The sequence below is a fragment of the Balaenoptera ricei genome, chromosome 14, assembly GCF_028023285.1.
Source record: "Balaenoptera ricei isolate mBalRic1 chromosome 14, mBalRic1.hap2, whole genome shotgun sequence".
In the NCBI taxonomy this organism is placed as follows: domain Eukaryota; kingdom Metazoa; phylum Chordata; class Mammalia; order Artiodactyla; family Balaenopteridae; genus Balaenoptera; species Balaenoptera ricei.
The window spans coordinates 89,728,289-89,756,105 of NC_082652.1; the positions used below are offsets into that span (position 1 = coordinate 89,728,289).

General features: G+C 43.6%; 1 protein-coding gene across 1 annotated transcript in view; it reads right to left on the minus strand.

Annotated features, from left to right (window-relative positions):
• Positions 1-5,729: 5,729 nt before the first annotated feature.
• FBXO15 (F-box protein 15) overlaps positions 5,730-27,817 on the minus strand; it is a 43,657-nt gene continuing 21,569 nt past the window's right edge. Inside the window, exons 7-10 of the mRNA XM_059893819.1 lie at positions 27,679-27,761; positions 26,580-26,722; positions 7,580-7,704; positions 5,730-6,102 (exon numbers count right to left, since the gene is read on the minus strand). Coding sequence (XP_059749802.1) covers positions 5,833-6,102; positions 7,580-7,704; positions 26,580-26,722; positions 27,679-27,761 — 621 coding nt within the window. The 3' untranslated portion in view covers positions 5,730-5,832. The remainder of the gene's footprint in view (positions 6,103-7,579; positions 7,705-26,579; positions 26,723-27,678; positions 27,762-27,817) is intronic.

Consider the following 27,817-nt stretch of genomic DNA (forward strand, 5'->3'; position numbering starts at 1 on the left):
CTGGATGATGTCACTATCGTACCATCTACCCCACAGGGCTTTCTTCAGAAGGTACCGGTAAAGCTTGCTGCACAGTGCCTGGCACACGATAAGCTCCCAGTTTTCGTAAACGCAAGTTGTTATTATTAATCATGGTGAATTGCTCGCTTTCTCCACAGGCAGCATTAAGTCGGTGAGAGATCACAGGCGTTTCATCTCAAGTCCGCGGACACTTTTCTGAAGCAGACACATAAAAATGAATGTATGTCTTACACCCATTTCACTGTGACTCAGTCACATGACTGTATGTCAACCAGCAAACACACATTTGCCTTTGGTGCAGTTCCTGGAGTTCACTGTATCCCCTGAGAGGCTGGAAAGTGAAGTGAAGGGGTTAACTAAGGTCAGCAGTCCTGGCTGAGGCTGAGCCAGTTGAGGAAGACTCTAAAATCCCACCTTCGAAAAGCAAATCCCAATTTCTACACATTTCTCCGAGGATGCACTCATCCTGTGTGTCATTTTCAGGGACAAAGCGGCATTTGCCGCGCACCTGAAATGATACGTGTGCGAGCCCGAGTCCCCGCCTGAGTAGCCGGCTTCTCTTGCTCTGCCGAGGGGCCCACCACTGTCTACAGCTGGCCTCTCAGCCCACCGCGGCCCCAGAGCAGCCCTGCCTTTTCCCCGCCTCCCAGCAGTGGGAGACGCGGCGCGCAGCCGCTGCTGGTCAGGCCTCGCTACGTCGCTCCACAGCAGCCCCTCGGTCCTCTGGGCACCCCACCGCCCACCCGCCCCACCCACCTCGTGCTGAGTCCCGCCGTGCTGTGCTCCGTGAGCACGCCTTTCCGCCCCAGCGGCGTCTGCAGCCCAGGGCTTGCCTAGCGGGAGCTCATAGAGAATCCAGGTGTTACTCCTTGAAACCGCGGGAGACCACAAAAGACGCCCTGTGCTGAAGCTGGATGCCGTATTATTCCACGTACAAAATACACCCGGTGTGTGAGACCAACACTTCTGCATGCGGTTTTTTAAAGGCACATTTCTTTACCCTACAAACACTGGAAAGACATTTTGCACAGAGAGACCTTCCTGTGTGAACATTTTCTTTCTGCAGCAGTTATAACCATTAGACTCATAAGGAGATGTTAATAAAAATAATAGACAACTATCAAGTCACATATAAAAATCATCTTTGCAAAGGCCAGTCAGATCTTTGGTGTGATTTTAAATCAGACAAGATTTTACGTGTGGCGTATACTTCAAATAAAAGTATGTCTCTCTGACTGCACACTAGTGGTAGCTACGTTTCTCTGTGCGTAACTCACACTTGTTTCCTTTGCCAACTGCGTAAGGAAGGGTTTGCACCCATTACTCTTCTTGAATTGACTCAACTCAACGAGCCCTGCCCCTCGATCCCTTGTATTTAAGATCTCCCAGCGTAAGTCCTCTCGCTTTGCAGACAAAAAGGCTTCCTGACTAAGGACTATGATTAGCAAACGCTTTTATTTCATGCCTGAAACCGTAATTTCAATACATGTAACACTAAGATGGCCAGCCCCCAACAGGGCTAACTTATTTATACTGAGCAGAATCTGTGGACATTCACAACGTGCAGAACTAACACGGTGTCAGTATGTTAATCCTTGAGAAATCCCACCTTCCCCCTCGTCCGTTCCTGCAGCAGGCGGTGTGCGGGACCCGCATGGCCCAGGCGGGGTGCAGAGGCTGCACACGCAGGAGCGGGGGCCCCCCGAGGCACGAGGCGCTGGGGCCCTGGCAGAACGAAGAGGGTTTCCTCAGGGCACAGCACCCCACCACAGCAAACGGGAAGCGGAGAGGAGGACGCGGGGGCCGACAGGAAACTGGGTTGGGATGTAGCCTTTCCGGGCCCCTCCACTGTGGACTCACTGTCCTCTCCTTTGTTAACAGTATGTATCTTGTGGCAAGATACTCTGAGACTACGTCAGTATCCTGTTTCCCATCACACTTTCACCCACTGACTTAGCACTGATGATTCTTGCTGTAGTTTTGCCAAATGGTGAAGATGAAAACTTTTTTGAAAACTAAAATTGATAACCCCAGAGACTGGTGTGCGGGGTTGCAAACTGCCGCCTGAAGGCCAAATTCAGCCTGCACCTGTTCTGGTAAATCAAGGTTTTGTGGAACGCGGGCCCTTCACTTGTGTACTGTCCGCAACTGATTTCATGCTCAACGGCACAGCGGGGTAGGTGCAACAGACACCGTACGTTCCACAAAAGCCGAAACGACCACTGGTCCCTTTACAGAAAAAGTCTGCCAACCCCTGCCTTAGAGAAAAGACTGCATGTATGAAGCAGGTACAGAATGTTTTATATGGAGCTAGAAAAAAATTCGTATAAAGTAAAAACCTGGTCATCAAAATAAAAAAGAAAATTAGCTAAAAGGGTTGAAAAACAAAACTGAGACACTATTACAGAAAGCACAACAAAGGACTAAGAGACAGAAGATGGAAAAAATAAGAGACTTCATAGGATCAACCCAGAAAATCCCAGCTGACTGGGATTACATTGATTAATAAAAGTTACAGAAAAATACAACAGAGAAAATACTGACAGATTTTTTTAACCCATAGCTGAAGTACACAAATTCTTAGATTAAAATGACCCATAATGAAGGATAAAGACCCACTCCAAGGTACCGAGCATAAATTCCAAAAGCTTCCAGAGAGAAGAGAAAAAGAACAGAGCACATGCAAAGGAAGACCAACCAAAATGGCGTTATATATGTCAAGGACAACCACAGGATAAATGCTCACGACAAAATGCCTTCCAGGTTCTAAGAGAAAATATTCTTCCTGCTACAATTTGTACCCAATGAAACTATCTAACAGACGTTCTCAGAAATTCATGGATCCCAAATGCATCTCTTGTGTCACTTTCTTAGAGACTTATAGGAGAACGCGTGCCACTGAAGAAAGGATATACAGCTGACCCCTGAACAACACTGTTTTGAACTGTGCGCATCCACTTATACTTGGATTTTTTTCAACAGGAAATACGACTGCACTACACAATCTGAGGTTGGTTGAACCAGCACATATTGAGGAAGCTCGGATATGGAGGGCTGACTTTATGTTATACTCAGATTTTCAACTATGTAGAGGGTCCACACAGGCATTGTTCAAGGGTCAACTTTAAATCAAGAGTGAAGACAAGATTCCATAAGGCAGGATTCACACAGGAAACTTCCCAGGATGTGGGCTGTCCAGTAGGGCTAGAGAGAAGTTTAGATGAAAGCAAACAGAGGCAGATCTCAGGGGATGAGCCTGGGGGGGAAGGAGTAGTAGAATTTAGAGATTATTTGATACGTTTAATAAGCATTTGGGGGGGAACACTGAAACACTGACCAACATATGAAAGACGAGACAGATCTTTAAGGAAAATTTTAGGTACACTGAAAACCATGTAAGTAAAAAAAGAAGGCAATTACTAATCCAAGAAAAATAAAAAGCTGTAAAAGAGAGAAGCGTCACTGGGAACAATATTACAGTCATAGTAACAAACCACAACAACGTATTTTCAGCTGCAGGAATTATCTGGTATGATGCAAGAGGGGAAGCAGCTGGTGTAAAAGAGATATATTTTATGTACTGTAAATCAATATATGCCAAAATTGACAAATCCAGAAACAGCCACAGATTATCATTTAGAAATATGAAGACAAATAACAGCTTTACAAAGCTGAACATTATCCCAGACCCGTGAAAAGGGCAAGTGGGGGCGAGGCTGAGTCTTCAGCATCACTTGGTGACATGTGGTGTGCACGCACGGCTTTGGGGAGGTGCCATGACGGTGACTACCTCGTTCACCCCTCCCCCAACACCGCCCAATAAACTTTCCTTCAGAAGTTAGCTCAGATGGGAAGGACTCCCACCCCCATCAATCCCTGCCTCCTGCACGCTCCCACAGCTGCTGGTATATCCCTTACAGTAGTTTCCATGGATGTAACAAACAGCTACTGAGGATGGATTACGAGCCTGGCATCGCATGACCTGGACCAGCCGACTGGGATGCAGACAAGTGTTGTAACTGTGAGCACCCGCCTACGAGTTTCCCCACGGTATTGCCAATATGAATTACCCGGCTCGCATTCCATCCAAATACCATTCAACCAGGGATAAAGAGAGCAGCACTCTTTCTCCGGGGCCGCCTCACTTCTACCACTATTTTCTAGGACATCTAGTCCCTCCACCATCTAATCCAGTGAGTCCAAGGAGTCACCCCACACTATTCTGTGGTTGTTTCCAGTTCAGTCCTGCTGGTGACGCATGGCTTCGGCCACCTGCCTCTCAGGGCATCTTGTCCTCTTCTACCTTCATCTTGAGCTCACGGCTCAAACCACTGCCTCTCCACCCCCCAAATGCCGCTCAGGTGGGGCAGGTGCTCCACATCCCCTCCTTGGCGAGACCACGAAGTAGGATCACCCCGTGCTCTCAGTGTCTGACACGGATCTCAAATTTCTCCCTCCCCAACATCTGCAGCCCAAGACCTAGGAGGGCGGGAGGGTGAGGATGGCTTCAGAGCAGGGATCCTTTTTACTCTCACGTTTCTTTGGTCGAGAACCTTTACTTTTATTGCTGTCTTCAAGTTCTTTATTCTACACACAAACACCTCTCAAGAGAAAACTGATCAGATAATTCAATAAGAGAAGAAGAGACATAGAGGGGGGAGGAGTTTAATCGTGTATGTCCCTGTGGGAGCAACACGGCATTTCAACCATCACTTCTGAGAACAACTTTAAGTGGGAGATAAAAATATGATAGAAAAAGATAATCAATACAATCTCCAACAAATTTAGAACCAGGGGCTTCCCTGGTGGCGCAGTGGTTGAGAGTCTGCCTGCCAATGCAGGGGACACGGGTTTGAGCCCTGGTCTGGGAGGATCCCACATGCCGCAGAGCAACTAGGCTCGTGAGCCACAACTACTGAGCCTGCGCGCCTGGAGCCTGTGCTCCGCAACAAGAGAGGCCGTGACAGTGAGAGGCCCGCGCAGCGCGATGAAGAGTGGCCCCCGATGGCCGCAACTGGAGAAAGCCCTCGCACAGAAACGAAGACCCAACACAGCCAAAAATAAATAAATAAATTAATTAATTTTAAAAAAATTTACAACCAAATCCCTGAAAAACGTAATTAGATGAACGTTACCTCCATTTGAACCCCAGGCGTCTGCGGATCCTCCTAAAGCATTTCTGCAGAGGGCGTGTCCTTCCCTCCCTGTCCCCCGGTGCAGAGCTGGGTGTCTGAACTGCATGTGCATCACGCTTCGCTCTTCTAAGGGATAACAACTTCCTCTGATGACTACAGATGCATCTTTCCTGGTGAAGCAGGTCATCTGTCTATTTTACTTTGCTTTATTGAACACTAACGTGGCTGCTAAGTGCCATGAATGTGGCACTTTCTAATTTTAATTAATTCCATGAAGTTCATATTTAAATATATTTCTTTATTTGGGGTTCTAACCAATAAAGAAAAAATCCTACGTATACAACACACACACCCTCAAGAGAAAACTGATCTGTTTTCAGTCTGATCCGTTTTCTTGTTTTTTTTAAGTGTTAAGTGCAGAAGAGAAGCAAATACCTTTTTTCTTTTTATTTTACACGAATTTCCACTGTGATGTGCTATTTTCACGTTTTTAAAATTTAACTTAATCTTCTAACCTTAACTTTAAAATGACTCAGAGATCATGATTTCTAGTGTGAAATAAGAGGACATCGAACAGACTACTGCTTTATTTTAACTTCCAACAAACACCAAGAACAAACCCAGTTAGTCCAAAATAAACAAACAGCAACAATAATTTGCCACCTACTGCTAATGCTCAGTATTTGGTCCCAAACCAGTGGTTTATCTTTGCCACCCGCAGGTAGAGCGCCAGGCTGACGATAAAGTACTCTCCCGTCTCCTCGATCCACACCAGCTCCAAGTGCACCCTTCCCTCTGCGTCTGCGTAGTCCACACGGTACGTCTCCCCCAAGAAATTAGGGCCGTCCGAGGGCCCGGGAGAGGGTCTCATGCACACCGGGGAACTGAAACACCAGAAGGGTTTCCCATATTCTTCCAAAAGAGTTAAGTCCATTATAGAGCAACTCTACAAAATAAACACAGATGTTCATAAGTGTAAGCATAAAACGGCCAATCAGACCTGACTTAGTAAATGCAGATGGAGCCTTGTCATGAAGGATTAAGTGAAAGAGGAGGGAGAAGAGGAAAGAGAACAAAATTACAGGAAGAGGGAACAGCTTGTGACGAGCATGTGACAGTCCTCGGCACGGGGCAGGGCGTGGGGGGGAGGCGGGGGGATGCGGGGAGGTGGGGAGGGCGGCCAGGTCAGCTCCAGCCATCACTGAACTGCTGCGCCCGCGTGCAGCAACCGGTACCAGCAAACGCAGAGACTGCCTTTCTAATGGTCAGAGCTGGGATAAAGCTTTGTTTCCTGTACAATTACAACGCTTCCCTTCCCGCTCCCCAGTGGGAACTGAATATCTGCTTCTCGATTACCAAGGAACACAAAACAAATTATATTATTTTTATATTATGCTGACCCTTTAAGTCTGCCATGTTGATATTTTGCCTTTCTTGGTCCTCAAGGCCATTGTGACTTCAACATTTTAGCACGTGTTTTTGTAAGACTCATCTAAATCCATTTTAAAAAGTCAGGTCTGTGCTCTTGAAGACATGAAATAATATTCCTTTGTATGTGATAAATCTTTACCAAGGTTTAAACATCTGCTCACAAATAAGTAGAATAAAACATCTCATTGTAACAAATAGCAAGTGGATCAAGAGAGAATCCTTAATGATACTGAAGTGCTGCTTTTCACGCTCAACAACAACGCTGCTCTTGGCCTCAGTCATCACCCCTAGTCATTGTCACAAGGCATCCATGCTCGTAGGCAGAATTCAGCCAGCTTAACTGGGGCCCTCTGCGTCCACAGCAGATCCATCCTGTGGAAATCCTGTTCATCCCACAACATACAGATGGAGAGGAGTGAGAACCAGGGCACCCACGGGCACAGGGATCACAGGAGAAGTGAGACTGGGTGAGAACCCCCCTCCTCCCCCCCGCCAATCCTCCCTCCCCTCCGTGTGGCTGGTTTGTGATAGAGGTAAAAATTGATTTAACTGTTCAAGGAAAAATCTGTATGCTGGAACTTATAACTGCAATAAACTTTAAATTGGTGTCCTAAGATGTAATTAAGAAGTAATTAAGATGTTTTTGAGTAAATGCTACTTGCCTGGTCCAACCTACGGCTCCACTCTTTCTCCACAAAACAAACAGCCAGAAGGACTTCGAGGGAACAGAGGGGTGCAATCAACACTGCTCAGCAACGTGCTGCGTGCCACCTACCCGGCAACTCCACCACGCTCGGTGGAGAACGACAGGCACTCAATACGCGTTGCATAAATCAATCGACTGATTGCCACTGGCTAAGAGGACGTGCACAAATCTTCAGACACCAGAACAATAAATCTAGGACTTTCAAAGCAGCATCAAACATATACATCAATAGACACATTTGTTATACAGAAACCAGGTACTTTAAGAAAAAAAAAAAACAAATTACCTTTATACAGCCATCAAAAATATTAGTTTTCCAAGAAAGGCCAACTTTTCCAATAAGAGGTAGGTGTTCTGTGCTATTTTTAAAACTTATCACACTGAGCTTCATATATTCATTTTCAATGTATCCTGAAAAGATCAAAGATTTTTAAAATTACTATATGCCAACCAATGCAGGACAACAAGTCAAGACCCCTCAGATCTGCTGCTCTATAAAGGAAGCCTCATGGAGCTAAGTACTGGGTTCAGGGGTGGAAGGAGACCCTGACACAGCTGACGCAGGCGTCTGGCTGAGGCGAGGGCACTACTATATCCACCTGCATTCCTGAGACAGAGAAATGAGCTTGTCTCAATGGCGAGATGGGGAGAGGCCTGGGGTGCACAGGACAGCACCCTGTCACCGATGGGGAGACTGCTGCGAGGCAAGGGTTCCACTGATTTGATTAAACAAACCGCTAGGAAAATGCGAAACCAGAGCTGTGAAACTTAAGAAAACAGAGGCCAGAAACTGCACAGAAAAAGGGCATTAGATGTGAGGGAGGGGAGAGACGTCCAGAGGAAGGAGGGGTGAGAGCCAGTGAAGGTGGAAAGCGGTCAGGGAAGGAGCCCAGCGCACGTCTTCGCAGGAGCGTATGAACAAGCGAAATCCCACCACGTGCTGACCAGGAGCTGAGACCAGAGCCCTGCCCTCCCTGGACCAACGCAGAGCTGCCCGGGAGCAGCCTCGCCACCCAGCGCTGTCACGGCCCAGGTGCACGCATGCCTGGGGGCCTGCAGGACGGCTGAGCCTCGTGCGCCCACTTTAACGCATCCTGCAAAGGGGAGCATCACCCGTGACGATGTCACAGGCCTTCACTCGCACGCAAGCTTTCCTCAGAGGCGACACCTGATCAAGGGTGAGATGTGAGTCACGGGCAGAGCAGAGAAAGGAGAGCAGAGAAAGGCACATGCTTTCTGACCCCATGGCTGCTTATCTCACGGGACAAAATAAAACCAAAACCAAGCTGCCCTGGGAGTCAGAGCCCCATTCTAGAAACTCTAGACAGTGTCCTCACGGAAGTGCAGCCAAAAGATCAGGACCAGGACATTAGCTCTGAGCGGGAGTCCCATTAGGCAGTGCCGCAGCTCCAGCCCTGGAGGGCCTGTTAGCCCGTCTGGTCCAAGGACAGAGGCTGCCCAGGTTCCCTCCCCTGCTGCTGAGTGCTCAGCAAGAACCGTGCAGCTTGTCAAGCGAGGCCTCGGAGGAGGCGAAGCAATGACATCCTGAACAGCAGATGTGGCTCTGCTCTGCCCTTTGTCACCACACAGCCACGTGCAGGACTGCTGGCTTGTCCTCAAGACATGGCAGAAAGTGGAGCCCAAGGTACAACAGCCAATAACAGCTCAACAGCAATTGTCTGAGTTGATAAACATGAAATCTCTGTAGGAAGCGAGGACTCTTGCTACTCTGTTATCACCAGACAACCTCCCTGTAGGAAAGCTAGAACACTGTGGTATCTTAAAAGGTCAGAGCTCTTCCCACTGACCCTGTGTAACTGCTTGCTTTCTAAGACAGAACAAGGTGAAGCTCTCTGTACATGTAAGCAATCTGCACACAGAATGCATATGTGAAGGTGAATGCAAATAAAATAGGTCATGTTTTTGAGTATTTACTGTACACCAAGCATATGTTACATACTTTGTGTACAGCAGCTTAAAAGAATACCTTAGAATAGTACTATTAATTAGACACTGCAATTCTCTGAGCTCACAGGTGAGAAAGCTACGCGCCGAGAGGTGAGCAGTGCCTTGCCCGAGGCCACGCGGTGGTCAGCAGCAGAAACGTGACCCAGACCTGTTCTGCGTCTGGAGTCCATGTTACAACAGATTAAAACAGATATGAACGTGGGGACACACGATCACCTATTGGTTTCAATACTAGCTGAGAATGTATAACGTAGATCTAGATTCTCATGGAGTTTTGTTTTCATTTTACTGCCAATAGAGAAAAATCTATAAATGCACAGACAGATGCGCTGGGGAACCGTTTATGGCTCCCAAAACTGTTGCTGATTTGTCCATGCTCACTACCTCCCGTTCCCAGCCCTCCTGTAACCAGGTCGTGAGTGGTCTGGCTCCTTCTCTGAGATGCGCCCCTGCTCGCCTGGGTCAGAGTGAGCCATGGGAGCGGGTAGAGAAGGGAAAACGCCTCTGACAGACGCAGGGGCAGAGGCCCAAGTCCTCACGGAGCGGGCACGGGCAGCACTCTGGGGTCGACTATTAGGTGTGACAGGGCGATGTTTTCACAAGAGAAGCCACAGTGTGTCACACGTATACAAACGCAGAGTCTAGCTCTTCCAGAGAGACTATGAACTACCATATCCTTATACGTTCCTGTGCTGCTTAAACCATTCAGAATAAATTCTGTTGTTGGAGACTCTAACTTTAACCTACCAATACGTAAGGCCATCCCCAAAACGCAGAGAAATACAATGCAAGGCTCACCACTATTGGCTTCCCGTGATATGCACGCACAAGCACGGATTTCAGAGTCGTAAGGAACTCGTTCCAAACCTGCCCAGGCATTTGCTAGAGGTATGACCATGGTCAAGGTCCAAGCCAAGCAAAATGAGACACAAATAGAGAGTACTTTATAAAGCTTTGTGATTAATGGAACAAGTAGTAAACATTAACATTACAGGGTGAATTGTTATAAATGCCAGACTAAGGTTGCTAAGCACTTTAACGTATTATCTCAACCATAATACTCCATTTAAAGAGCCAAGCCCACTACCAAGCAGAAAGATGTACCATGTTCATGGAATGCAAGACTCAATACCGTTAAGACATCTGTTTACCCAAATTGATATACAGACTTAATACAATCCCAATCATAATCCCAGCAGGCATTTAATAAATAATTTACAAATAAATCATAAGATGTGACAAGCTGATTCACATGGAAATGCTAAAGACCTAAAATAGCCACACAATCTTGAAAAAACGAAAAACAATTGACTTCAAGACTTACTATAGAGCTAAAGCAATCAAGACAGTGTGGTATTACTATAAAGATACACAAATAATAGATCAACAATATAGAACAGATAGGTCCAGAAACAGACCAACACTTTTACAAGCAACTGATTTTCGATGAAGACATCAAAATAATTCAATGAGAAAAGAAAGCCTTTTCACAAATGGTGCAATAACAACTTGCTATTCATATGGGAAAATAAAATGAACCTCAACCCTTACCTCATACTTCACACAAAAATTAATTAGGGATGGATCACAGACCTAAATGTAAAAGCTAAAACCATAATCCAGCTGGAAGAAAGAATATCTCCATAACCTGGAGATAGGGTAGGAAAAGTTTTTAAGACAGAAAAAAGAAAATAATACCATAAAACAAGAAAATAATAAATCAGATATCATCAAAGTGAGAAACTTCTGATCACTAAAAGATACCACTAAGAAAATGAATAAGCAAGCCATAGACTGGGAAAAAATATTTTCAAAACATGTATCTGACAAAAGACTGTTATCCAGAATATATAAAGAGCTTCTACGATTGAGAAATAAAGAAACAAATACTGATTTAAAAAAAAAAAAAAACACCACAAAAGGATTAAAGACACTTCAAAAAAAGATATGCAAATGAATAATAAGTACGTGAAAAAGTGCTCAGCACTATTGGCCACTAGGGAGAAACTACTACTACCATACACCAGATGAGCTAAAATTTAAAAGACTAATAACATCAATGGTTGCCCAGGATACGGAGCAACCAGAACACTCATACACAAATGATAGAGTGTAAAATGGTACAACAACTCTAAAAAAAGTTTGGCAATTTCTAATACATAAAAATGTCTTATACATTAAAAAAAAAAAAAAGACTGGCAACTTTTAATCCATAATTAAACCTGTCCTAATTCGACTTCCCAGTCCTAGGTATTTAGCCAAGAGAAATGAAAACATATGCTCACAAAAAAGACTTGTACAAGAAATCTATAGCAGCTTTATTCATAACAGCCCAAAACAAAAAACAACCCAAATTCCCTCTCTATCAACAGGAAAACTGGTGAGCAAATTCTGGTATACTCATTCAATGGAATACTGCTCATCAATAGCAGGAATGACTATCAACCTTGCATCAGTATAGATGCATCCCAAGGACATTATGCTGAATGAAAGAATCTGGACACAAAAGAGTACATATGGTATGATCCCGTTTATATGAAGTCCTAGAACTAGCAAAACTAATCTAATGTGGAAAAAATAAGAAAAATGTGTATGGGAGTTTTTGGACTATTCTTGTAATTTTTTCTAAGTTGGAAAGTATATCAGAAAGTTACAGAAAAAGCAGCGCTCAATAAAGGTTAGTTGTTAGCTGTATCAACCTTCCTCCGAAGGCCCCTCTGCTTTTTTTGCACTGGCCCCTCTTTTCCTATCCAACCTATAACTCTGGGCATGGCCCACCTGCATCCTCAGATCTTCCTCATCCCCCATTGCTTTAGGGAGTTCATCAGTCACCCCTGTGGCTGACAGCACCTTTCTTTTTTTTTTTTTTTTTAACCTTTCAATAACCCTTTTTCAAGGGGTAAATTTTACTCACACTGTTCAAAAAAAAAGCACATATGAAGATGCTCACCATTGCTTTATGTTAGACAAATGCAAATCAGATGTACAAAGAAGTATCACCTGGAACCACTCAGAATAGCCATCATCACAATGTCTACAAACACGAAATGCTTCAGATGGTGTGGGAAAAAGAGAAACCTACTACTTATTATTATTTTTTTTAATCTGCATTGGGTCTTCATTGCTGCATGCGGCTTTTCTCTAGCTGCAGCAAGCGGGGGCTACTCATCGTTGTGGTACAAAGCCTTCTCTTTGCGGTAGCTTCTCTTGTTGTGGAGCACAGGCTCTAGGCACACAGGCTTCAGTAGTTGTGGCTCGTGGGCTCTAGAGTGCAGACTCAGTAGTTGTGGTGCACGGGCTTACTTGTTCTGTGGCATGTGAGGTCTTCCCGGGCCAGGGCACGAACCTGTGACCCCTGAAATGGCAGGCAGATTCTTAACCACTGCACCACCAATACTATGCTATCGGTGGCAATGCCAATTGGTAATAGCCACTATGGAGCACAGAATGGAGGCTACCAGAGTAAGGGGAGGCGGCAGGGATAAATTGGAAATTGGGATTGACATATACACACCACTATATATAAAAGAGAAAACAAATAAGGGCTTACTGTGTAGCACAGGGAACTCTACTCAATACTCTGTAATGACCTGTATGGGAAAGGAATCCAAAAAGGATTGGATATATGTATAACTGCTTCACTGTGCTGTGCAGCAGAAAGTAACACAACATTGTAAATCAACTCTTCTCCAAAAAAATTGAAATTGAAATGAAATGAAATAAAATAAAATAAAATAGAGCTACCAGATGATCCAGCAAGTTCACTCCTGTGCGCATATCTAGAGGAAAGCATAAATCGAAAAGACACATCTTCCCCAATGTTCACTGCAACACTCTTTACAATAGCGAAGACATGGAAGCAACCAAAATGTCCATCAACATATGAATATAGGTAAAGAATATGTGATACATATATACAATGGAATATGACTCAGCCATGACAGCACCTTTCTACCTACATTAATCTCTTCCTTTCCTAAACCCCTGTACACTTTAACATTTAAATACATTGGACTGCTAGATCTGTTTCCTGAAATAATCTACCATCTTTGGGAATAAAGGTCATGTCTTCTGTGGCATATTAATGGCACTACTAATAACATTTCTCATTTCTCAGCTTTGATTAGAGTTCATTTTTTGCATCATAAATAGAACACAGATAAAGTGGGAAGTAAAGAAAGTGGGGAGGAGAGATTGGTGACTGAATTTTCCTGAAGCAAAGAGAAAGAAGAGGGAAGGGGGTTCAGTTAGATTAGAACTGCCTGAGGCAAGGACAACAGAGCACAGGTTAACTAAACAGATAAGCTGAACAAGACAGAACCCTCGATCACCATCTGGAGACCAACTCAGGGACACAAATAAATGGAACGGCCATCAGGAGGCAACTCTCAGGTGTCTCTAAGTCTTGGATAGAGAGGTAGGAAGACCCTATAAACCTAAAAATAGTTGCCACAGAGCATTAACAATTTACAGCAGAGATCTGATGCTACAAAGTAATAATCAGTAACAAGATGGTATAATCATTAGACTCTAATGATCAAATAGAACTGGCACTAATTCTTAGGGAGAGAAAATCTTTAGTATCCCGCCATTCCCTGTTGGTTGTCTAATGTAAATCTGCCCTGGCATATACATGGCTTTTCTATTTCTCTCAGCTAATTATTTTCAGATACCTCTGTTATTTTCCAAACCCCTCATATACGTAAAATGTAAATAGTTAAATACAATCATAGATCAGGTCCCTGAGCACGAGGAGGATGAGAGCTCCCTCTTCCGCTTCCATTTCGTATGTAGGTCGCAAAAGGGAAATGAACTGGAGCTGTACTGGTGAGAGACTGGAAAAACAGAACTTCCAAATCTTTAGGACAATTTCTGTCCTCGGTTCCGGCTTGGACCCAAACAATGTCTGTCTTGGAGGATGTGACGACATCAATAAAATCTCCAATAATCTTCTGAGAAGCGGGGGCAGTGGGAGTAAGTAGGACTCATGTTAAGTAGGACTCCCACAGGCTACATTTTCTGGTGGTGTCGTTCCTGATATTGGTGACAATTAACTTGATTTTAAAGAGAATAAATTGTATATTTAGACTCTTTAAAACTTCACTGTTCATTAATCCAATGGTGTTTGAAAATAGTTTTTTCTATTGCTGTATTCGAAGGTTCAGACTGGTATTTTCACAAGACTTGGTTCAATTTTCCTGCCTTTGGCTCTATTTTCTATCAGTCCAGTCCATCTGAGTATAATTATTTTTTCCTAGACTAGTCCTTCCAAAGACGTTTAAGGCGAAAGTATGCGGATGTTTGTTTTGGGCCCTCCGACGCCTGCTCTGCTTCTCTCGCTAAGAACAGTCCGGTATCCTCTGAGGAACACAGCCAGGTCGGTGCCCATGCTTCAGATGCGAGGAACCAGGCTCGGTCATGGAGCCCCATCCATCTGGCCACTAACTGAGTCAGGGGTGGTTCATGACCCGACCAGAGCCAGGGAGATGCTCTGAGACTCTTGGGCAGGCTGTGGGTGGAGCTCGGCAGCAAGACCTCGGCCTTGGATGTGGGATCTAGAGGGTGTTAGAGCTGCCCTGGGAGGAGGAAGCCCAACTCAGAACCCAGCAAAGCAAGAGTCGTGGGAATGGGAGCGAGAAGGAGGGACAGAAGACTGCTGGACACGTCCAGTCCCACTGACACGCAACAAGCCCACCCGGCAAACGGCACTGGGAAGGAGACCTACCCCTGGGTTTTTCAACATGAATCCTTCTTGCTAAGCCAGCTTTAGGTTAGGTTTTCTAGGTAGAAAATTAGGTTCTAGGTAGCTTTCAAACAAAAAATAATTTTCCCATCTATACAGAAGTGGTTTTTTCTTTTAAAATAATTTTCGAATCAGAAAACATGAATACATTTATAAGTGGAAGAGGAGTTGATGGAAAACTGGTTTGAAATAATGAAGAGATAAGAGACCAAGGGCTAAATAAAGGTCCCAGAACAGGCAGGAGCAGATATATTTAGGAATGGAAATCCTTTGGAAAAGAAATCTTTTGGAAAGAGAGTGAGACATCTTTTTCTCTGAAATAGGAAAAAAACAAGCCTACAAACAGACTGTGATACCGTGAAGATGTGCTGGCGGATGAGGGAGGAAGAGCAGGAAGCACAGTCATTTTTCTTAGCACGGCGGGTAGCGAGCCTTGAGAACAGGAAGATGAGCGCGACTGCATTTAAACAGCCTTTCTGTGAAATACAAGGCGGGACTAACAAGAGTTGATTAAAAGACTTCTGAGGAGCAACAAGGGATGAGTTGAAATCTGACAGCCCCAGCGGACACGCATTTGTGATTTCCTGCAAGGAACTCCCGGGCATTCATGAAGTTAGACTCTCAAACGGTCAAGAGTCCGGAAATGCAAAAGAAGAGGAAAAGGGCTCACATAAAGGCTCCTCCTCACAGGTCCTGTGTTACCGGCGGGGCTGGCTTCAGGGGCCACAACCTGTGTGGATACAAGGGACCCCTCCTGGTTTAATGTGCTGCTGTCAGCATTTTGAACTTAATAATTTTCTAACGAGGAGCCCCGCGGTTTCATTTTGCACTGGGTCCCACAAATCACATGGCCTCTTCTGCTTCAGGGCAAGGATCACTGACTACCTGTGAGCACTGACATAAAACGTATGGAGATCAGCGTTCTCCTGCTCTGTGAACAGAATCTGTAATGCTGATTTTTCATAATGAGTCACCAAAAGTACAAAACGGGAAAAAATGTACTAACAACTGCTGATGAAGATGCTCTAAAGAATTATCTGTTCTAATTTTTCTAGATAATCACCACCTAGAAAGTACTGTACTATTTCTAATGCCTTCCTGTTATCATAAATGCTTAGAGAGGATAATCTGACCTAGAAACATAGAAAGTAATTAGTATCAAGGAAGAGAGGGAACAAAAAAGTATCTATTTTTGGAATCACAAAAATAAAAATGGGATAACATGCTATATATGAAAAGTATCTTAAACAAACACTAAAAACTTTAAAAGTATAATTTCTTAAAGAGAGGTTATTTGGGCTAACCAGTGTCTGCTGCTCAAAAGTTGAACAACCCTACTTTTTTCATAGAATAAAAATAAGTTTCTCAGGTGCATAACTTCTTTCAAACCCCTCAATATTTTCTATTGTGTCTTACAGAGTAAGGCACTGAATATTTATCATTTAATCAGTACTTTAATGAAAAGCATATTGCAGAATCTCTATAGGAGATAGAACAAATCTAACAACAGATAATGGAAACATAATCTAAACATATTCCTTCACAATGGCAGCACAAAAATGAGTTGAGAAAGGTGAAGGACCTACATAAGAAAACATTTCTCCTAAGGGCAGAGAAGAAAACTTAAAGAAATGGAGAGATAGTCCAAAACCCTAAATAAAAACACATCAATTCCTTCCAAATTAATGTCCACATTCAATACAAATCTGATCAACATCCAAATAAGACATTTAACATCTGGCCAGGTGATTATTAATTATATCTAAAAGAATAAATGGATGAAAATAACTGAGAAATGCTGGATGAAAGTTCACTAGTAAGAAATGTTACATCGGGGGAGGGACACATTTTCATAACACAGTTCACAAGTAAAGCTTGAACTGCCTTCCTGCCTGGTGGAGATACAGGGAGAAGGGGTGCCAATCCTCAGCAGAGACAATGAGCCCGAAGCGGGAAGGGCACAGGAACGTGCAGGCTGCGTGTAATCTTTATGTTAATCAAAAGGAAGTGTGGGTTTAAAAAATGAAGAGAAATAATGTAAAGGAAACAAAGGTGAATATTCGCCTGATCTTGGCAAGTGAGTACTTTCTACGTGAAAAAAATTTTTGGAAGAAACAACAAGAAAGAAAGGACTGATTACATACCATTAAAAACTTTGGAAGGATCCAAAGCAACATATACCAAATTAAAAGGCAAAAGACAAAATGGAGAAAACACCTGCAGCAAATATAACTCATATAAATCTTGTAAACATTTAAAACAATGGAACCAACCAAACACAAACAGATGGACATTCAATCAGGAGAGAAATGTAAAAACAAGACAACACTAGCACATGCCCACCTCCTGGAAGCACTCCTTACTTCCTCTTATTTCCTCACTTTAGTCCTCGGGGAACCTTACGTGGAAGGTTCTCATGCTACTGCACCATCACACACTTGTGACAGGTACTCCGGAATCTGGATCCTACGAAGACGCCCCTGAAATAGCCTACCGGATAGCTGCTACAGTAGCCATAAACCTCTGCTACAGTCAACAGGCTTTTTTAAATAGTCAACCTAACATTCAACATTTGCAAATTTAAAACAATCAGATGTCATTTGCACCTCTCAAGTCATCAAATATTTTTCAAATTAATGCTCATGATAATAGTACTATAATCATGAAAATGGAGACCTAAATGCCCAAAAGAAGGAGAATGGGTCAATAAATCCTGATAAAACCAAACAATGGATTGTCACACAACTTTTCAAAATCTAATTTTTCCTAAGACTACTACTTAGTGACATGGGGGAAAAGCAAGCACTGTTCACACAATGTGGTCCACAAATATAAATATAGCTACAGATTTGAAAATGGACCAAAATATAAACAAGAGTTGTCCTTGGGTGACTTTTATTTGCTTCTTTAGAAGTGTCCATATATTCAGAATTTTCAAATCCCATAATAAGAAAAAGACATTAGTTTTTAAATGCATTTTTATAACTCAAATAAATGACAGAAGCAGCATACTTTGTTATTTAAAAATTCTTTCCCTTTGCTTCTTTACCATCACTCTCCCTCTCAATACTGATAAAAAGACTACAATCTGCTGTACTATGTAAAACCTTTTTCCTTCAGCTTCTGAAAATTGGTAATAATTAGCCTGATACAAAGATCAAAAAATATGCATTCTTTCATACTTTGCACTGCCGATCATGCTCTTTTTCAAGCTCTATTCACACTTCAAAGACACAACTGGACTGCTTCCTGTCTGCTCTTCCACTGGACTGTACCCATTCTCATCCTGAGACCGTCTATTCTTAGAAAGGCCTGCCTGCCAGGCTGGCCCTTGGCTGGTGCCTGGGGATGGATTTCAGGAGTGTTCCCATCTCACCATCCCTCACTGACAAGAGTGGGTCACCTGCCTGAACAGTTTGTACCAACAATGTGGTTCCTGCTGAACATCTTTCCACCTGGGAGTCTGGAATTTGGGCGAGCCAGGCAGCAGGTGCCCACGTAACCAGCCCCAAAAAGAACCCTGGGTGCTGAGTCTCCAACACACTTCTCAGGTAGGCAGCATTTCGCAGGTGTCCTCACGACTCCTGTGTGACTGCACATCCTGGGAGGGGACCCTTGGATGCCTGCACCTCCTTCCCCTAGACTTCACCCCTTAAGGCTTTTCCCCTCCACTGACTTTGCTCTGTACCCTCTGGCTGTAATAAATCTTAGCCATTAATAAAACTATACCTTGAGACCTGTGAGTCCTCCCAGCAGATCCACTGGGTCTTGGGGACCCAATGCCAACAGTTTACCCACATTTGCAAAAGAACAGAAATCATGATGTGCACAGGAAAACCCACAATGCACTTGAAGAAGCTTACTTCAAGTTTCCATTTACAAATTATTTCGCTTATAAATCCAATTCAGGTAACAAAATATGTCTTCACTTAAACTTCCTTTTAGCTTAATTTTAGTGGCAATACCCAAAGAAGCAGGTAGCAAACATGGACAGGCTCAGGAATCATGAATCTTCCTTTGAAAAAAAAGGTAACACTGTTCCTTTTAAGAAAATTCTTAATGCAGCCATGACTCGTCAAAGTGACAGAACACATGAAAATACAAAGAGAAAACATCCCAGGTCCTTGGGGGAGGAATATGACAAAGTCCCAAGGAGAAGCCGTCAAATAAACCTTTCGGGAAAGAAGGAAGGACCTGGATTCTCTGCATTCGCCATCAGCAGCGCTGAGAGGTAGGACACCGTCTCCCTGGACAGCGTCTGACTGAGGAGAATAATGTCTAGAGCTCGAGCTCTGCATTAGCAAACTGGAGGACCAGGCAGAGCCGCCAGCACGGAGCCTGCTCTGACCCGAAAGGCAGACAAGGTGAACAGTACAGCAGGGTGTGGTGTCACCACGTGGGAGCTGAGCCCACCAGAGAAGTGTGGGAATTCACAGCCCAGAGGCGTTGGCTGTGGCCTCACAGCGCTGGCCAAGTCAGGGTCCCAGGGTGCTCATCCCCCAAGGGTGAGCTCTGTGTCTCAGGGATCTCACTCCAGCTCCAAGAACTAACTAGGGTCTTCTGGTTTGATTTTAGTAACATGCATTGCAACTACAACAATAAAAATCCAAAGAACCTTGTAGCACAGTACATGAGACAGAGTTAAGAAAATAGAACAGAGGGATATTTTATTCAGAGAAAATACTGTGACCAAGAGGGAGAGAGCATCAAATGGCCAGTACTCACTCTGAATGCTTCACTGAGGTTGCTCTGTATGCATATAAACATGGCGTGAATCCTTTGATTATCTGTATTCCCTGCATATGAACTGACTGCACAGTCATTTCTAGAGATCTTTTTAGCCCGTCGTAGGCAAGTTATTCTACACAATGCATTCTATACTAAAACTCTAAAGAAATATATACATTTCCTCTAAAGGATGAAGACATGCTCAGATTTATAGACATATCATGGTACAACTAATTAAAATAGCTACTAATTGCTATAAGTCCAATATTTATCAGAATACCTGACAAGAGAATCTGGAACTGCAAAAGATGTGCACGGTATCTTGGGCAGCTGCTGCTTCAATGATCCCATGCTTTCTCAGTCACTGTAGTTTTACTGTGTGTCTAACATTTGGTAAGACCAGTAGCCCTCTTACTATTTTCAAAATTTAATCAAGACCTGGATGGTGGTCACACAGTTGTTTGCTTTATGATAATTTGTTTTACGCATTTCTCCTTGTGTCGTTTCACAATACAAAACAAGTTTAACCACACAGGTGGCTTCAGAGTTATGGGTAATGGTCTACTTCTTACACTGTGTGGCAGGTACATGGTTTTTTTAACTGTTTAATTGTTTTTCTGTAGTCTAAACACATCGTACAGAGAAAAGATGACACTACCTCACACTTAAACATTTAAAACAAAACTTTTATCAGCCATTCCATATTCATGTGTATTTCTAAATGGATTTTAGAGTCAATTTGGCAAGTTTCATAATAAATTCCCTTTGGGATTTTTTAATAGAACTGTAATGAATTTGTGGACTGAATTGGTACAGCCTCAAATGTTTTATTTAAAGATGGAATGCTGGAAGCGGTCCTACGAAATGACCAAACTCAGGCTCTGTTCATCAATTACGTCATATTTAAAGTTGTACCTTTCCGCTCCTTCGAGACCCCTCCTAACTGGGTCCGGCCCACTCCCCGTTAACCCGTCTGAGCGCCACCACTAGTCGCTTTACGCCGGCCCCGGCCCCCCTCCGCCTGCCCCTCCTCAGAGCCCTCCGCGAGCCCCTGGAGCCACCCTCCCCGGGGCCTGCGACCTGGCCCAGCAGGCTTCTCTGCACCGTCACGGAGGGCAGGCGACGCGCGTGAGACGGGCGCATCCGCCGCCAGCACCTGTCAGTGCACGCGCCAGACACACGGACGGGCCTGGTCCCCTCCCCTTCCTGCCACTCCCCGTAGGCTGCCCCTCAGAGCCAGGCGAGGACGCTCCCAGCTCCAGGGACGTGATGACAGAACACTTATCCTTGACGGGGCACAGTGCTGTCACCCCCTCCTGCAATGGCATCGCTGGAATTTACTAAACATACCCCCTGGTACCACAAGAGAGTTTCTCAAAAACCGTAGCAGGCGTTTGAGTCTGTACTCCGGTGAAATGTGACAACTCTGATGGCAACGGCGCCCCCTGCTGACCCTCGTCGCAGAACTACACGCAGAGGAAGCACCTGAGTCTTGTGCGAAGTCTTAGGGTGAAAGTGTTCCTCACTGTGAAAACAACAGATGACGGTGAATTATTCCCATAGAAGTTTCCTGTCCTCCTTCACTTTACCTGGCCTCCTGTGTGTCCTAACAACCATCTCAGCTTCTCAGGGGTGTGTCAGCACTCCAGCAGAGACGGGCCCCGCCTGACACCCGTACGATGGCAACACCTTGAAAAGACAGAGCCGCACACACAAGAAGATCCGCTCTAGAAGCACATCACTGCAAAGTACAGTGGAGAGGAGGCAGCGGCGAGGCTCGGGGGCAGACGGAGCTCCGCCGCGCACCAGCTGCTCGTGATTCAAGAACTGGCCTACGGTCCACTTCGGCTGCCCTGTTAACAACACGGGAGAGATCACAGTGCCCAGCCCACAGGCCTGCCGTGGAGGTTAATATAAATATGAAACGTTCAGCAAGCGCCTCTGATGAGTGCCCATCCGTGTTCTCTGTCACCATCGTCCCGTCCTCATCATCATCACGGGCACAGCTTAGGCGTTAGGGACACACACAAAGCTTCATCAACATGATGCTGTATTTGCTGAGAACGAGGGGAGGGGGAATCCTGTCCTCTGAAGTCCTAGCACCCGCCTAAGACAGACCTCGACCCAACCCCTGGAGAACAGAGATCCTGTCAGGTAGGAAATGCTGGAAGTGAAGGGCCCCTGAGGACGCAGGGCTGGAGCCCCAGAGAGCAAGAGAACAAGTTCTCTGCCAACACCAGCCCCAAGCACACGAGTCTGTGCCCTGGGTATAGACAGGGGGCATGTCAGCAGTCCCCTCGACAGTGTATACCGGGAAAAGGGACAGATTTCATTCTCTATTTTAAATAACATAATAAAGGTAAATGGGTTAAAGTACAAAGAAGATAATTTGGGCTCAGTGAAAGGCCGAATTTTCACACCTTCACAAAAGCGGGTGGGCTGTTTCCGGACAGAGAAAATTCAAGCCCAGGAGGGGTCATTCTCTAGATCACCTCACCAGTCCTTCCTAGCTCTGAGAGTCCAAGATTCCGGGCATAAAGACCACTGAAGAAAAACAAGAAAACCTGAAAATTAAACAATCTAAGCAGTCAACTCAAAAAAGCTAGAAAAAGATCAAAATAAACCTAAAGAAAACAGATGATTTCTAGAAAATCATATAAATGCTAAAACTGATTCAATTAAAAGTAGAAAACCTGATTATAATGGAATCAGAAATAGATTTAAAACATAAAAAATAAAGGAAAACTGTACCCTGAGTTTAAATGGAAAACACTGAAAACCAAATAACTGAAACCAGTACCTTAAAAATAAGCATACATATGACAAGAGAAGCTTAACTTAGGGATTCTAGGATGTTAACCAATAGAAGATATATTAATGAAATTCACTATAATAGTGTAAAGGAGAAAAAAAATCGTATCATCAATAGTTGCCCAAATGTATTTGATAACATTTAACAATTATTCCTGATTTTTTTCAAAAAACCCAACAAATCCAAGAATAGAAACTTCCTTAACTTGTAAGAACACATAACAAAAACCTAGAACAAACATACTTAGTGATAACGTATTTTATTAACTTAATTCCCCATTAAGTTGTTAATACCCTCATAAGAGGGGAATTTGCCAGTGATCTTCAAAATTACATTTGCATTTACCCTCTGAGCTAGCAACCCTATTTCTAAGCAAGTCTCCCAAAGACAAGCTGCCAAAACATGAAGCAATGTGTGAACAAGGCTATTCCTTTTATATTCGCTATTCCACTGTCTGTAACAGCAAAGACTGGAAACCACGGAAAAAGACATTAACAAACTACCTACCTGTGGATGTTTTAAAGAGAATGAAAAAGATCTGTATCTCATTCTAAAGACTAATCTCCAGGGCTTCCCTGGTGGCACAGTGGTTAAGAATCCGTCTGCCAATGCAGGGGACACAGGTTCGAGCCCTGGTCCGGGAAGATCCCACGTGCCGCGGAGCAGCTAAGCTCGTGTGCCACAACTACTGAGCCTGTGCTCTAGAGCCCGCGAGCCACAACTACTGAAGCCTGCATGCCACAACTACTGAAACCCACGTGCCCACGTGCCTAGAGCCCGTGCTCTGCAACAAGAGAAGCCACTGCAATGAGAAGCCTGTGCACCACAACGAAGAGTAACCCCTGCTCACCGCAACTAGAGAAAGCCCACACACAGCAACGAAGACCCAACACAGCCAAAAATAAATAAATAAATAAATAAACAAACAAACAAACCAACATGCCCATTAAAAAAATAAATAAATAAAGACTAATCTCCAGAATAAATTATTAATTGGGAAAAATGAAGGAACTTTTTAAGTTTAAGGGAGTACAGTATGCCTCATTTAAAAAAAAAATGGGAGAAATATAAATATATTGATATATAGCATTATGTAGTCAAAAAGAAACATTTAAAGAACAAACCTTAGGCTAATATAAAGGGTTAACTTTGAAGGGAGGAAAAGAAGAGAAGTGAAGGGACAAGGGTAGAAGTAAATGTCTCTGAACTACATTGTTTTGTAACTTCAACTTTGGACCATATAAATGTTGTATGTAATTTTTAAATGTAAAAATAGAAGCAAAGCAATCCTGAAAAAATAAAAAATCAACTGAAACAAATCACTCTAATTGTATATCAAAGAGGTAGCATAACCACACACAGCAGAATTATTTTAGGTGACTTAACTTTTTCTAACATGACATATCTTAAACACATAAAGAACCACAAGGAAAATCTTAATTAAAATAACATTCAATAGGTTATTACTAATAATTTCAGTACTGTTTTTGAAATTATTATATATTTTGATGTTGTTCAGAACAAAGACTTTCAGCAAAAGAAAAGAAATATAAGTATATAATAAAAAAGGTTAATTAAAAACCCCAAGATCTTTAATTTAAATGAATGCATGATTTATTTCTACATATTATAAAATCTACAAACCTCATAGCTCTGCCTACTGAAAACCCTAAAAGAAATGAAAATCCAAGAGCAATGTGCATCCCTAGGATCCAGATTATGGTCTCTAAATACCACAGTGTAGTGGGAACGAAAAGGAACCAGAGCTCCTAGAGAAAATGGCCAACTCCAGGTCTGGGTAGGAAACAGACAAAATGAGCTTGAGGTATCTTGTCCTGTTAGAACACAAGCAAGTTACCAAAGATGACCACACTCATATCAAAAGAACAGAAGCAGATGAGATGACAGCACAATTTGAACATCACAGTAACAATAAAAAGAATAATGACTTCAAGTGGACTAAAATACATAACCTCTATTTTTTTAATCCATGAATTCATAATAATACCTCCCCCCCAAAAAACTTACAAGTCATCTTCGAAGACTATTAGAGCATTAATCACTATGTTGTAAATTAATGAAGAATTAAGCATGTACCATGCCTTTCCTATATTAATTATATTTCATGGTAATTAAACAGTTGATAATAGAAAACCCTTCTTTATAAAAGAATGCTAATAATAGATGTAGAAGGAATGACAGAATTAGGGGATCATCATTTTACAATCGCTAATAAAATGATGGCTATAAGTACCCACCATCTGGTAAACATTCATGGAGAAATTTACAGAAGACGCAGGCTGAAAAATCCCTGAATCCACTGATCAATCTTAACCTATTTAATATTTAGGCAAATTGCTTGAAAGACGCAACATACCAAAGCTCACACAAGAAGAAATAGATAACCTAAATAGCCATACATCTGTAAAAGAAATTGAAACTGTAGTTAAAAACCTTCCCACGAAGCAAGCTCCAGGCCTCGATGGCTTCACAGGTGAATTCCACCAACCACTTAAGAAATACTGCCAATTGTATCCAAAATCCTCTGAAAAATTCAAGAGTTAGGAATACTTCCCAACTCATTCTATCAGATCAGCAGTGGCCTGAGACCAAAACCACACAAAGACATTACAAAACAAGTAGGAGATATAATATCAGAAATAACAAAGATGAAATACTTACTAAAAATCTTAAGAAATGTGCAAAATTAGTATGAAGAAAATTCTGATACACTCCTACAAGACATAAAAGTATTTCTGAACAAACTGAAAGACACTCCACATTTATGGGTAGGGTAAATCAACGACGAAGATGTCAATCCACCCTAGGTTAATATACACATTTGTCGTAATTCTATCAGAAGCGCCATCAAGCACAGAAAAATCTAGAAATCTTCCCGAGACAAATGCAAAGACGGCTCAGAGAAGAAAGGAGGTTATGAAAAGGGCACAGAAGCCAGCCTGAAGTGGATCCCACTGACCAAACTGGGGACTTCACAAAGAACAAACTTAGCTTCCCAAAGAATAATATCTGTAATTGATTATAAATTACTGAGTAAATAAAAACCGAAGAGTCCAAAGTGACACTAAACAAGAAAGACAGAGAGGAGAGAGTGCACTCAAAACCGTTCCCCACCACAGGAGGCGACAATTACATCAATTTCCTAATCTGAAAATTGGTGGTTAAAAGAGAAAGGATGCAAGCATTTACCCTACCATTACAGGAATCTACCCAGTTGATGAAGGAAAGCTCTTTACAAAAGCTCAGCTAATAAATGTGGACACAATGACATAATTTTAAAACCACCATTTTCTAAACTCAAAAAAACTGATTTAGGCAAGGAGTATTAATGGATGCCAAATCCATTAACTAAAAGAATTTTGGGGAACAGGATATTCAGAAACGAAGTGCATAGTTTCCCCTATAAAATATTCTTACGATAAATGTTAAACTTCAGTCTAGGCAAGTCTCTATACCAAACTTCAAGGTCTTGGGACACAGAGCAAAGAGAGCAAGAGGAACCAGTCAGAGAAACCAGAGCAGGGCGCACTGCATTCCCTCTTTTCCTCCTCTTGACTGGTGTCCCTTCCCTCCTCTGTCCACCCCAGTCTGTGTCTCGGCTTCCGTGAGCGTGATAAACGCTGGTGCAGTACAGAGGGCTCGCTGCCTTTATTCTCATCCTGGACGGGCTCTACACTGGCCCTGCTGGCAAATCTACCAAATTCCTCTGAGAAAGAAGAGAAGAAGCTGGGGTGGGAGAGGGGGGATATGGTAGGGCAAAGCAATAAGTGCCAGTAGAAAGGCTGAGCAGAGAATATTCCAGAAGGCAGAGCAGGGGTGACGGTGATGACGGAGACAGAGCCAGCATCTGAGGAACTGCACAAGTCCTAGTGATCAGGGTCTGGGAGGACGGAGGGCCAGGACACAGTTAAGGGGCCAGCCAGGGGGCATTCTTAACTCAGATATACAACATGCTCCCCTCGCCTCTCCAGCCTTGGAATTCCACTCTGAAACAAAAGACTCAGTGAGTTTCACCTTTGCTGGTGGAGAGGTTGCGAAACGTGCCACACAGGCAGAAAACTCCCCCGCTGTGCATATCAACATGGAGTTGGTAGTCACTCAGTCCACGCTCTGGGCTGTCATCCAAAAGGGGGGTATGAGGAGGCAGCTCGTAGGGGCTAAAAAGCAAAACAAAACGTATCTGTCAACACCAGAGCTAAAATGCTTGAACTGGAAATACTCTTTAAAAAATTAACACCCCTTCAAAGCACCAGCTCCCATCAAACCATTGCCAATCACGTTCAGTACCACAGACGCAGAAGAACGGCCCCACGTTCCTTCTACCAACTTCCATACAAACGGGCAGAAGCGCGTGTTCCCTGCGCATCCCCGGACCACCATGACAGAACATGGTTCTGACATCCGCCCGGGGCAGCAGCTCCGCTCCGCAGTGGTGACCGGCATCCAGAGGGCTGAACGCGCAGCAGGAAAATGCACCCAACAACAGACCTACAGCTCAGGGACTCCCCCCGGAAGAAGACCAAAAGCCACAATGAACGCGTTTTCATTCAGTAAGGAACGCGTTACTATATAAGGTAACAAACTCAGAAGCACTGGGGAGCAATTCACGTTAAAAAAAAAAAAAAAAAAAGGCCTATGGGAGTCTCAGCCCCAGGGGAAGGGTGAGAGGAGCAGGGAGCCGGAAAGCATGTCCCCCACCTGATGACCCGAAGTTCATTAACAGACACACTGTCCCAACCAAGCAAAAACACATCTGCAGGTCAGGCCAAGTGGGCCACGGGTCTGCCTGCCTTTCAAGACAGGAAAATGCAAACTACTGCAGAGAACTTGCAGCACCTCAGTGCACTAGCATCTTGTAGTAATGAAGCTTCCCTGCCCTTTAAATCACACTCCACAAGGTGCATCACCCTGAACCCGAACAAGTAAAGCAAACAGCTACTGACGGATAATCCAATGTTTTTAGCAACAGCTACGTAATTTTGTCTGTTGGCTTCTGTCTATTGATTAAAGACAGAATGTCTTTGTAGCTATTCTCAGGATACTAAGATGGTATCAACTCCGAATCCTTTATGCTGACTGCACAAAATTTAATACACCACATACAGATACATACATAGCAGCCGAGCCTAACGTGCTCCGCTCCACAAGGTGATGGAAATGAAGATTTGCCATAACAAAAGCCAGTTCTTCCTCCCTCTGAAAAAGAATACATTTTTCAACTGAAATATTTTAATTTTTCATAAGGTCATTGT